Source organism: Ambystoma mexicanum, chromosome 10, assembly GCF_040938575.1.
Source record: "Ambystoma mexicanum isolate Mex_15411 chromosome 10, UKY_AmexF1_1, whole genome shotgun sequence".
In the NCBI taxonomy this organism is placed as follows: Eukaryota; Metazoa; Chordata; class Amphibia; order Caudata; family Ambystomatidae; genus Ambystoma; species Ambystoma mexicanum.
In genome coordinates this window covers 1,070,935,554-1,070,948,542 of record NC_090932.1, presented here as the reverse complement: position 1 = coordinate 1,070,948,542, position 12,989 = coordinate 1,070,935,554, and the positions used below count along the sequence as shown (strand labels likewise).

At 47.2% G+C, this 12,989-nt stretch overlaps 1 protein-coding gene across 9 annotated transcripts in view; it reads left to right on the top strand.

Moving 5' to 3' along the window:
- Positions 1–12,989, top strand: part of RASSF2 (Ras association domain family member 2) — a 466,003-nt gene that overhangs the window by 328,820 nt on the left and 124,194 nt on the right. For all 9 annotated transcript variants that reach the window (XM_069618869.1, XM_069618868.1, XM_069618871.1 and 6 more), the window contains one exon: positions 8,301–8,376. In XM_069618869.1, the coding sequence (XP_069474970.1) occupies positions 8,301–8,376 (76 nt within the window). The remainder of the gene's footprint in view (positions 1–8,300; positions 8,377–12,989) is intronic.

Below are 12,989 nucleotides of genomic sequence, written 5' to 3'. Positions count from 1 at the left end.
CACTCTGTTGCCATGAAAAGTTTCTTTAGGCACAAGACAGACTATGTGGGTGTTTTTCTGCAGTGGAAATCCAGAGAAGGCTAAAACAAACCTGTAATCCAAGTGCAGATTGGAAAGCACATCACGTTGTTGACTGAGAAATAAATGCAGCATTTTCACTGAAACTACCACCCATCAAAATGTGGTGCAGTGTGACATTTTAGACCCACTATTCAGCAGAAAAAACAAACGGCAGATAATAAAAAAAATATTTGTATCAATGACTGAAAGAAATAGTCCTGTACTTTCAGCACAAAGGCAAAGTGAACCCTGATCAGTAAAACACCAAGAATCGAGGCCGATGTTGGAAATTGCAATATGCGAGTTCCTTTCAGCCAGGGACAAATGGTGGGTCTCTGGGCAAAATTCACAAAGGACTCCCCCACTGAAAGCCTGGCTTGCATCCCAACTGTTTACAACTGCAATAAAATGTGGCCCAAAGGGTGTCAAAAACCAGGTTTTCTTAGACATGCTTTGTCTGGGGGCAGTTCTGAGATGGCAAATGTTCCAGCCTGTGCATGACAGGAATGTGGGGAGATGGATCTCTGTGTTGCCAAGGCCCCAGGTGTTTACAACTGGCAGCTACCAACTTCAAAAAATAAAGAGGATACTAAAAAATAAAAAATAAACTTGGTCACAGGCTGGCCATGCGTGGCAAATGGAATGGAGGAAGGGACGTTCATATGTGCGCATATGAAGATTCCCTTTGTTTAAATGGACTGTCACAATTGTTGCATTTTCCCAGAAATCACAAGTCACAACTGATTACATGTAGGTTTCATTTTTTAGATAATTTGCACAAAATGTAGGTGATATAAAATTCCTCCACCTGCGTCTTAGGGAATTGTAATGATCAGTTGAAAGGTGTTCATGGCTGCTCTAAACATGTTCCGAATGTGAGAGTTGGCGAGTGGGTGGAAGGTAAAATTAGAAATGTGGGGAGTAAATTACATGTTCCTAGCTATTATGCTTTTTGTAAAAACAGCGTTAAATTACCAAACAGCCATGCAACATGGTGAGGACCCGGCTGTCGTTTTGATTCCCCATGAATAGCTGAATCAGAACATGTATACATTATGTCAGTTACTAGTAAAGCACATCGTTTTTGCTGCAAAACTAATTTTTGCAAAAAAGTTGGCATGGGAACAAAAGGGCTTTTGAAATGGAAGTTGACATATGTCCGCTCCAGGCTCTTAAACCAATCAACAGAGAGGGGCCTGGACTTGGGGATGGAGAGACGGATAACTGCCCAATCCTGGTTGCGAGAACTCTTGCAGGGCACTGCTAAAAATAGAAATCTTGATGGTGTCATCACTGCTATATAAAGTGGATGTACTATGGGAGAAGGGGCAGAGCTACTGAAATTTACCATCTGACAGCCACAAGGAAACTCCAAAAGGAAATCCAAAATTCTCAAATCATCCCAATTTTTCTGTCCGACTTCCCCAACACAGACCAAATTAGGGGGTGGGCGGCTGATAAACCCACTGCTTAATCACCCTGTCTTTATTTACTGCTAGCCTTTAAAGCGTGCAGGAAAACCACAACTGTGCAGAATTACAAATGTAAAGTGATGTTAATTAGGGACTATTTGTATAAAGTTAAATATTGTGATTTGAGTTTTCTCAACCAAATTGGGTGTGTCATTTATGTAGAGATATGTTAGTGTTGTGCCACAGATCAAGTGGTGTGTGACATTTTAGTGCGTTGTTCTATTATCTATCATCCAAATAAATTCAAATATATTTCCTGTACACCAGCCTGATGTTGGCTTATTGGTCGGGAGGGATCCAAGGGCTATCACATGTATCAGAAATAGTGCTGAATAAAGAACTGACATTAAACTGTTTATTGTGTGACACCTAGATTGTGGAAGGAAGTAGCTCCCTATGTTGAAGGTGGCCTCACAATTAATAGTGACAGATCTAACTTTAACAAAACGCTAGGACAGGAGTGAACACACTTGACACACATTTGGATGCCACTCTGGCCACATTTTTATTAAACATCAAAACATAAGCAAACCAAAAAATGTGACTTTGCCAATTAAAAAAAAAAAACTCTAATGCAGTTCAACATTCCACACTGACAGGTGGTCCAGGCAGACCACGACTTCCTGACCCAGGGTGGCACATGGTGGTGAGGCTCCTGTCCCCTCCCCATCATGCCCTTCTCGGGGGGCAGGCGATACCAGGATGGACACTGTATGTCACTGTGCCCCTGTGGTTGTTCACACATTGATGGGGGCATCGTCTGCCCTCCCCTGAACACTATTCTAGCTCTGGAGTCCCCCAAAGCGGATCTCAGTGTCCCCATGGTCCTCCCCCACCTGCTACCAACTCCTCCCCCGAACTTCAAAATTCAGGGTGGGTGGGATGGTTAAGGCATGATGATGCAGGCGGTCGAGACTGTAAGTCCAGGCAGCAGGAGCACAACAGCGTGAATCCTCAAGGTTGAGGAAGAGAACCATGCTTACCTCGCACTCTGGCTTCCCCCAATGAGGAATATTTGCGCTGCTTCACACTCCCTCACCCTCCTGCCGGGCTCGAGTCCTGAAAGCTGACCTGCCCCCCACTGGCTGAGCCAATTTGTTCTGGTGCCCAGTGGGCGCCACTGGCCACTCCAGGCCCTGACCGCCCCCACCCAACCAGGCTTCCCTGCAATGGGCGGGTCTTTTGCCTGTGTGGGCTCTGCAGCGGGGCAGGGAAAGGGCAGGAGTGAACACACTTGATACGCGTTTGTATGCCACTTTGGCCACATTTTTATTAAACATCAAAACATAGCAAACCAAAAATGTGACTTTCCCCTTTAACACCCCACAATAACGCAATTAAACATTTCACACTGACAGGTGGTCCATGCAGACCATGACTCCCACCCCAGGGCAGCGCATGGAGGCGAGGCCCTTGTCGCCCCACCCCGCACCACACCCTGCCCTTCTCGGGGTAGGGGGAATGATATCAGGAGGCAGATTCTATGTCACTGGCCCAAACAGTCCCCTAAACCCACCCCTCCCCCACCGGGAGCTCCCAGTGGCTGTTCACACATTATGATGGGGGTGTCCTCTGCCCTGCCCTCAACACTATTCCAGCTCTGGAGTTCCCTGGAGGGGCGATCTCGGTATCTACATGGTTCTCCCCCACCTGCCAGAGGGGCGTGCACTCACCGGTCCGTGACACCCCCCCCTGCATAAACACCCTGACCACGGCCAAAAAGTTCTGCAGCAACAATTCGGTACCCCATTTGGATAAGTGAACCCTGTCCTGGTCACAAGTCCCGGGGCTCCTCAACAGGCCATTCTCCATGACCCGAAGGCGCCTGTGGCATGCTGCCAGCCGAGCCAGTTCCTTGTTCAATTTTTGAGCCACAATGTTTAACAGGTGTGCAGGTCCCAGTCGTCCGCATTTCAGCCTCTGAATGATTTGAGACCAAGCGAAGAAAGCCTGTGGGCAGAAATGTCCATACCAAGCAAAAAGGGACAATGAGCATTCTTTCAGGGTTCATCTACCTAACTGTGCCAAGTCGTTGCCCCCCACGTGCAGTATAACTATATCCAGGTTCAGCAAACCCCTCTTTTTACTTTGATCTTTCACCACCGGGCACACTTGGCCCACCTGCAATCCCCCAGAACCAATTCAATGTATGTCGAAGGCTGCCGTGTCCAACAACAACCTGGGGCGTTCCCGCACTCTGTGCTCCATTTGTCAAATGAATGAGTGACCCAGAACTCCAAACCACTTGCCTCATCATCCGTCCTAGGCAGACAATAGAAAATAAAGTATGTTAGACATGTCTTGAAGGAAAACAGCCAGGGGGATCCCCCATGAAGGAGGTAAATTGAACGCACAACACTGCCCCACCCATGTGTTCCTTTGAAAATGAAACTTTTCAACATATTAAGTGTGGCCTAATGTAACCTTTGTAAGCACGAGACTTCCATTGCCTGGTCGCCTTGACCTGCCTCGCAGCCATACTCTGTGGCAGTAGTCGCTGCACCAATTTGGAATGAATGAGGGGCGAACCTCAAAGCCTCTGAACTCCAACCCCTCCAGAGACCTCTCGAAGATCTTCCTAAACTGAAAGCTCGATGGGCATGAGCCGTTCTTATGCAGAAAAAATGGGGCCACCCCCTTTCCCTTGACAAACATAAAGGACCTCAGTGGACAAATCTCGGCTGCGAAATGGACCGTTACCATGACCCTGGTGCTCTTACACACCTGATCGGTTTTATACCTTCTCGGACCCAGGAGCACCCAACCATCCCCTTCAAAAGAGAGGTCCTACCTGGATAATCTTCCTGCCCAATATGGAATGGAGGCACCCACCAATTCCCAAATCCTAAAAGGTGGTCAGGTGGCCAGTACATGGCCATTGCTTTTGGATCCAGTTCCTGGGGGTGGACCAGTGCGGAAGGATCACCTGGTTGAGGAGTCTTAGGGGAGTGGAAGTGGGACACTGGAGAGCAAGACTCGGTGTCCCCTTCCCTGTAACACCTTTAGCCCATCCTACCAGGTAGAATACTTAAGGACTCGACCAACCCCCCACCCCTTTTCCAACGCAAACACTTTCTCAAGGACAGCTTGCTGAGAGAAAATGGACGATCTCCCGGGCCGTATACCTGACATGTCCCAATACAATGGTCAGGCAATTACTAATCATTACACACACCTGACTTCCATCACACTTCCTCACATGGATAAAAGGTGGAGCATGAAAGCACACGCTGAGCAAGGCAAAGCACATGAGGAAGCCACAGTTCCAAGATGGAAGTTTAATACAAGGCGAAAGATGGCAACACCGGAGAGGATTGCAAAGAGGGAAGTGCCCTTGACATTTTCAACGAAAGACCATAACTTTCATGAACCTTTGGGAATAGAAAAAGTAAGACAAGGAATCAAGGCTGAAGAATCCTGTGTTGTATGTCGGAGGTACCCGGGGCTCTCCTCCGTCGATAGTCAAATCGGGGAGAATCTTTTGCCGCCATGGTACTGTCCTTTGCTCCTACAACAAAGCAGTGTCAGTGAAGCCAGCATAGCTGGTGAGTCAAGGCGGGGTGAATCTTTTGCCGCCATGGTACTGTCCTTTGCTCCTACAACAAAGAAGCGCCAGTGAAGTCCGCATAGCCGGTGAGTTGGGGAGACTGATACCAGACCGGTCTGTGTTGAAGCCAAGGTTGCAAGCAGTAAAATTGCATGGTGAAAACTGAAGAGAACAGTGTATGGAAAGCAACGTGAACATAATTAAAACAGCAGATGAGTGAGTGAACTTTGGAGCCAAGATACGATACCCTAGACAGAGTGGTCTGGCACCACGTGGATGCTCATTCGAAAGTCGCTTTTAGGTAACCAATTTAAAGTTGGAAAATGTTACAAGGAAAGGAACTGTGAAATGGAAGTGGTCCTGCAGCAGGTTAAGCAAAACCCTGGGCACATTCGAAAGTCTTTGATGGTACGAATATAAAAAAAAGTAGATGAAGTTGATCCAAGCCGGACGGAGAGAGACTAATTGTGTAAGAGGAAGGATATGTTCCCGGCTGAGGGGGATCCAGGGTGAACTATGAGTCACCCAAGAAACAATATGATAAGAACATTGTAAAAGAGAATCTGAGCCCGGCTGAGAGGGATCCGGGGTGAATAGTGAATCGCCAAAGAAATTGAGTACTTGTGAAAATCTGAAAGAAGGAAATAACTTATTGTTTATTTTGTCGCATCAGGCCCTCTGAGTGAAGAGACTTTGAAGGGAAAAGAGACTTGAGCACAGAAGGCCCTGATGGTAATGATTGAACTGCATCCAGGTGCTAGGGAAGCCAGAGTGCTAAGCTCGAGTGAACCGCCTTATCCCGTGCTGAAAACATGGGGAAGGGAGGACAATGGCTTGAACGTCCTGACATCATTTTTGCAAACACTTCTTTCTTTTTCGTAACATTGTTTCCCACACGATTTGTATTTAGAGGTAAGGATTGGCAATGTTTTTTTAGTATAGGCCCTTTTATTTTGACAAGACACCACTAGGATTGTTATTATTTGATGGTCGTAGCTTGCTCTCATCTGTAGATTTAGGATTAAACAGTCGTTTTTTCAAACCCTTTTTGAAGTTCAATAAACACCCTGAAACTGTGGTCACTTATGTCCGTCTTACTGTTGCTACCATGCCTTCCTGACAGCATGCAAAATTTTCCGGCCCCTATTTTTCACCGGCCAGTTGAAATACCCATAACAGTGTTGTAACCCATGTGAATCTCGTCCGCCAACATTGCGTACCCTTGAATACAATCCGGGTTAGGAAACAAGTAGTCGAAATGTACAATCCCTGACTACAACAAAGCCCGCTATGTAACCCTGCACCGCCCGCTATCGCTACCTGCACTCACCCAATCCGCCCACTTCTGCACCCACACCCGACCCTCCCTCACCCCTCGGCACCTCACGTCGATGCGCGCTTCCCTCGTGTCAGGCACGATGAACCACAAGCACTGGACACTCCAACGATCCTGATCCCCGACCAGAGGAAAGCAGAAGCCAAGGCAGACGAGGCAGCCGACTGATTTCGGGGAAGATCAGCAGCAGCAATGCACAAGGCACGTTGATGCAGGTGGTCGAGATGGCACAGGTCCAGGCAGCAGGCGCAAATCCCCAAGGGTAAGGCAGAGAACCATGCTTACCTCGCACTCTGCCCCTCCCTGTATGGGGGATTTTCACGCTTGTACCCAGCCAAGTCCCAGTCCCGTTTTTCCCTTTCAAAATAACTGTGCTTTCCAATGGATTGATTTTTAAATTGATTTGCCAATTAAAGCGGGGTCTGCGGAAAAGTGACTGAGTAACCACAGCCCCTGCCTTATGAGCGTTCCTGGACCCGTGACTGGAGGTGTCAGACCTGGGGATGCCCACTTCCACCTTCAGCTGGGAGGAGGAGGTGAGGTGTTGGATGTCCCCGGGAGCGGTAGCCAGAGGGGCAGCTCGCTATGTAGGCTGTCCGTCTAGCGCCTCCTTAGAAGGGAGGGGTCAGAAAGGGGGGACAATTCATGTCCCAGATTGTCAAAACAGGTTTTGACTCTTTAGATCAAAGGAATCTTCATCAGGACAAAAAAAGATAAAAAATAGTTTTTTTTTTTAAACCTTTTTTGCCCATTTGAGTTTTTATATTTTGTTTAAGCCTTTATTGGGGATGGAAGGAACCAGTCCCCACTTCTTCATGTAAGTGTTTCTGCAGCTATCGCATATGGCGGGATGACTGCTGCAGACATTCTGCTGCCCCCTGAGTAACACCCACAGTGATTAAAAGAGATGGGGTCATGCAGGAAGAAGTTGATGAGACATGAATATTAGTACGTTGCCTCTGAGGAAAAGGAGTAACAGAGTTTGGTTTTCAGAAAAATAATCTCTCTGCCATTAGAAGATCACGGCACCAAGCATTACATCTACATGAATTTGCTAACATAATTTAAAGCACAGGGAGGGTTTGAATTGGACTCTAGAATGGTAAAATGCACTCTGTGTCCTCCGCAAAGGTCTTGGTCGGGGCTTTAAGCGGGCAGGTGATAGCTGAGGCCAATCCCCAGCAGTCTCTGAGATGGGTTCCTGAACCAGGGCCCTACCGAGCTCACCCCGACAAGCCCCAGCTACGCCAACCTCTCATGAAGCTGTTTAGCCGAGCACTGCATGGTTGCACGGCTGCCTGCAGGTGTCAGCATTTCGGATTAGACAAAGAAAAGCCTTTTTTCTTTTTTCTAATCCAAAATGCTGAAACCTGAAGTCGGCCGTGCAACCGAGCAGCGCTTCGGCTAAACCTGCTGCATGCTGTCTCTGTTGAGAAACAGTAGGAGTGCTGGGTTCACCTACCTCTCCTTTAGCTTCTGAGTAAAGAGCTAACATGCAGCAAAAAGCCCATTGACCGTGCTTGGTACTCAGAAACAAAAGTAAAGTTTGGCCAACCCATCCCTCCTCCTGTTTAGTAATAGAGACATCATGCAGCAGGCAGCCAATTGCATACAAGGAGCTGTGTGGTTAATGGGTTGCGTGGAAGGGTCAGCGACCCCGGCAGGCATTTCTTTAACCTCGGCTCCTTGAATGCAGGGGTTGGGAGGGCTCTCGTTTATGGGGCGTGGCCTAAGCACTGGTACTTAGACCACTACCCCGAATGAGACCCCCTCAATTTACCACCCCACTTAAGTGCTGTATATTGTGCACAGCAGATGCTTTTTTTGTCCAATCTGTCACTTTCTCTGTATTTTTACAATTATCCTCTGCTTTGCCTTCTGCCAGAAACGAGCTGCTGACCCATCTCAAGACTTACAACCTGTACTACGAAGGACAGAATTTGCAGCTGCGCCACCGAGAGGTAAGAGTTCCTGCATGGGCGCGCATGAACACCAATCAAATGATTTATCCGTCCCTCGCAGAGGACAGAGTGAGGAATCTTTCTCTGTGATTGGGTCTTCGAGATACGGTTCTCCTAGGGTTCGTAAATCAGGGCCTGTCTCCTTCTTGTCACGAGGTTCCCTGTGATGTAGTGTTTTGCTTTTAATGTCATGTGAGAATCATGAGCTCTTGTGCAGTGTGTTTGTAAACCTCATCATCACATTTCAATAATAATTTTCGAAGATGTTCTTTACAGCATATCGCGAGGACACACATCAAGGGCTCGAGGGACTAGAAGTAATGTATACAATCCCGGCAATGTCCCTACACTGCCCCAGTTCCCTGGCCTTTTACATGCGCTGCCCTGCCCTGTCAGGAATAACCTTAATTTTCCTTTGGCTCAAGGTCTGCAGTGACTCCCAGACATGGATTGAAGCTGAGATTGCTGGCAAACACAAGAAGCCTTTCCACCAGGGAAGGGGCTATTTAGTGATTTTCTTGCTTATTTATTTTTAGATCTACCAGGCATGGACTAACTTTAAAATGTAATTACACCTAGGGAACATTATTGTGCTATAATGCCTCCCACAGTATATCCAGGGCAAAGCCAAGGGCAATACGTTGGTGTAGAGCATTATCTCAAAGAAGGACTGGCCTTCTGAGGTCTGCAAATCTATTTGCACTTAAAATGTTGTATGCAATGCTGGCTGTTAATACTGTTGCTAAAGCGAGAATGTTTTGGATGAAGTCAATAACAGCATTCTTAGCATTCTGACTGGTTTAGAGGCCGCCAATAATGACTTCCATATGCTAGTAGAATCAGACCGGTTTAGTGCCTCTACTTTTTAGCCAGCACAGACCATTGCTGTGAGTTGGCTCGAGTGACCGCTTTGCAGCCTCGAGATTCAGAGTGACTTGTCCTCCACACTGATCCTTTTGCATTGACGTTCATGAACAGGTACAGACAATATGGCTGCCGCCCCCACATCGTGTCGCATACATGGCTGGTAACGGCCTGCCAGCCTGCTCCTAGGCAGGCCCGGACAGAGCACCGGGGTGCGAAAATAGTTTTGTTTTCATGGGAGAACATGGCACAGTGCATATTGCGTGAGCGCAATCTCCCATGAAAACAGAGACAAAAAAAAGATGACCCCCACCATACTAAATAGAGCATAGTCAATTTTCTATTTCCATGGAAATCCCTGGGGACTGGAGGGAACGCCAGGACTGGAGCACAAATCTCCGGTCCAGCAGGCAAGTGGGGAGGGAGGTCGAAGGGCGGGGCAAGGGTGCACAATGCCTCAGGTGGGGGGGTAGTGGGGAGGCAAAAGCAGAGAGACTCCCTGTTGCTTACCCACAATATCAAGATCGCGACACCCAGGGAAGAACCTCGTGTGGCTGGAAAAAGCAGGCAGTACACAGTGTGTTCTTGCCTGCATTTCCAGCCACCTGTTTGGCTGAGCGCCCTTACCTGTGTGCAAATAAACATTTTATCATAGTCAGATAAAAGATTGGTTGCATGATTACTGATAAAATAACCACTGTTGGTCACCAATACAATCGACATAACCTGGGAGGGCATGCTTACTGGTAGACTGATGCAAAAATAATACTGTGGCTTTTATGCCCTGACGGGGCGGCCATGGCCGGTAACAGCCTGCCAGCCTGAACAGTGCTCGGCCTGAGCGAAGCCATGCTAATCCCTTGGAACAAGGGCTGGATACTATTTCCTTTGTTACCACCCATCCGACAAGAGTAAAGAATGTGTCCATGGATAGACTGGACAGCCACTCCCAAACTTCACCTGCGGTGAGGTTTCACCCTTCTGTGTACAATTGGATCTTGAAAACCTGGGACCCAGGCCCAATTCAATCTCTTTGCAAAGTCTCACTGATCCAAGTGGATTTAGCTTCATTACACACTTGAAAAGGTCTGAGCTCTAGAAGGCATACCCCACTGTTGGAATAGTGGCAGATGTTACTGTATTACTTCTGTTCACATTGACATAATTCAGATTGCTGTCCATGCATTTAATGGACACAGTTCACACGCTCGGTTTAAAAGGGACCCCCTTTTTCTCGAAAGAAGAGACCGTTTTCTACTTCCATCAAATTCTGAACTTAAAAGCTTGGTTCTTTAAGAGGTAGCCTGGTAGATAACATCCATTTAAGACCTGAACGTGGAAGGACTCGAGAGAATTCAAGTCTAACACATGGGACATTGCTTTAATTTTTTTCTCCTTGGCAAAAAAGATAAACTCCCTCTCCTGCTTTGTTAATGATCTTCCATGTGTGTAAGCCCTTAATTAGACTCTGATCAAAATACTGCATGCAATAGTTGTCACTGCCATTTGGATCCTGCTGGAGAACATGACTGAAATCTTTGTCTTGGACGGAACGTTCAGATGACAATTTGATGGGCTTGTACGTTGTTTCCCCTCCATGAGGAGCGACATTCACAATGGGATTACATTCCCCTCCATGAGGAGCGACATTCACAATGGGATTACATTGAAAACTGCCTTCTAGTAACATTTACTTCAGCCTGGTGTCCTAGTGATTTTGAAACACTGCCGACACTCAGCCAGGCCCACTTTTCACAAGATGGTGCTCACCAACAACTATTCTCTTAGCTTCGAAGTTAATTTCTGTTTTCCACATCAACCAGTAGATACTTCTCTTATAATTTTCTTGTGGCAGAATGCTATCAAGAACAAGCAATATCCCCCCTGTGTCGTGGCAAGGGGGGGGGGGGATCAACAGACAATTCCCAACTCTAGGAATAAGGTTCAAACAGATTTATTTTGAAAATTTTATAGACCTAGCGATTGGGGCGAACCAGGTAAATTAAGTGGCATTTTGCAATTCCATTTGGTTTGAGAACCATAGTACACCTGTCCATCCCTCACGTCACTGAGGCTGTGACTCCTGGCAGTCCAATAAATCACTCTGCCAAGTGGCCCCTGCAGGTATTTCTTGCTTTGATTGGTTCTCATTAGTGCTGTTGCTGTAGTTGGAATGCATGATTTCACTGTGTGGTCATCACCACCTCTAGCCTCATGGGACCCGGGCTTGCCTCTGGTCTTGCCACAGCTGGGTTACGCTTCTTCAGATCTCATTGGGTCCAGTGAGCTTTGGATATGCGGCCCAGTTTACTGGTGATTGACTACGAAGGGATGAACAAGTCCTCCTTTGGCAGGAACTCTCTTCCCTTTCTGCGCCCCTATTGCCATTCCTGGCTTGTCTTTTCCCCCTCACTACCCACAATAGGGCTCTCTTACCTCCCCATCCAGCTTCTCCGATTCCTCACTTGGCGTTTTTGGCTGTTCACACCCCCATCTTTTTCCTTCTCACTGATTTTCAGTTCTCCTGGCGTCTGATCTCTTGTACTCTCCCCTTTGATATTTTTTCAAACCGTAGCTCCTCCTCAGCTGTTCATTCTCCATGTTGAGATATATCCCACTTTTGTGTGATCTCCTCTCCTGCCAATTTCTCTTCTTCCTTCTTGACTCCCCCCAAACTCCCAGCCCCCGCCCACCCATGATCTATCTCGCCTCCTTGGATGTTCTCCTCTCCACTTCATTTATCTTAACCTTCTTTGCTCTTCTCTCCTTTTCAGCTTTATGCCACCTTCTTGACTAATTTCTCTCCCCGTACGTCTGATTCACCTCTTTAATTCACCCTTCTACCATTCAGAACAGCTTCTATTCCCTCTCATCACACTATTTTCTTCTGGCTCTCCTTACGTCTGCCGTTCCATCTTGTTATTTCTATCTGCTCGCTCACTATTCTTTCCTCGCACCACTAACACTGCTCCGTCCAACATCCACCCCTGCTCTTCACTTCAGGCATCTTTTTTTGCCTTTATATACCCCTCTAAGGTGTGCAGATGTCAGATTGGAAACAGCTGTGGCTGCTTGCTCTGCAATTTCAAGTGCGGCTCCTCTGAGTGAGCTGTCAAAAAGAGCATCCACCATCTTGCTTTCCATGCTGCCCTAGGTTCCACTACTGTCACTTTTTCCCTCCATGTCACGCTTCCGGGCGCTCTGGTGTCATCCCTGCCATGTGGACAAATTCTTTCAATAGTCAAAGAGGAGCATTAAGCAGTCCACCTACCGGCAAACCACTGTTGAATTTCTATCAATGGCAGAGTCTGGGACCTCGGGGTTTAGGGCTTACATGCAGGTCTCTCTATTAAGTTTCTATTCTGCACAAAGCTGACGATTGCTGGAACTTGGCAAATGATATAAAAGAGAAGTCTGTTGCGTCTCAGCTATTAATTGGGAAAAGGATATGGCAAATCTGACAGAGCTTTGAGGGTTTTGGGCAGGTAGGGATTATACCTAAAAGAGGACATTTGCATAAAATTGTTGGAAAGGACTGTTTTATTTGGCATTTTCATCGTGCAGCCATTTTTTGAGCTTTTTAATGCCTGGAGCTGCCTTGCTATTTTGAAAGTACAAGTTTTCCCTACTATTGCTGCTTATTTGACTGTTTTTGGCCCTTCCAAGATGGCCACCGTGGTTTTCTTTGTTGTGTAGGCATGCTGTGCTGAACCACCTCTCCCTGTCCTGCACTCCCATTGGTTGCTGAG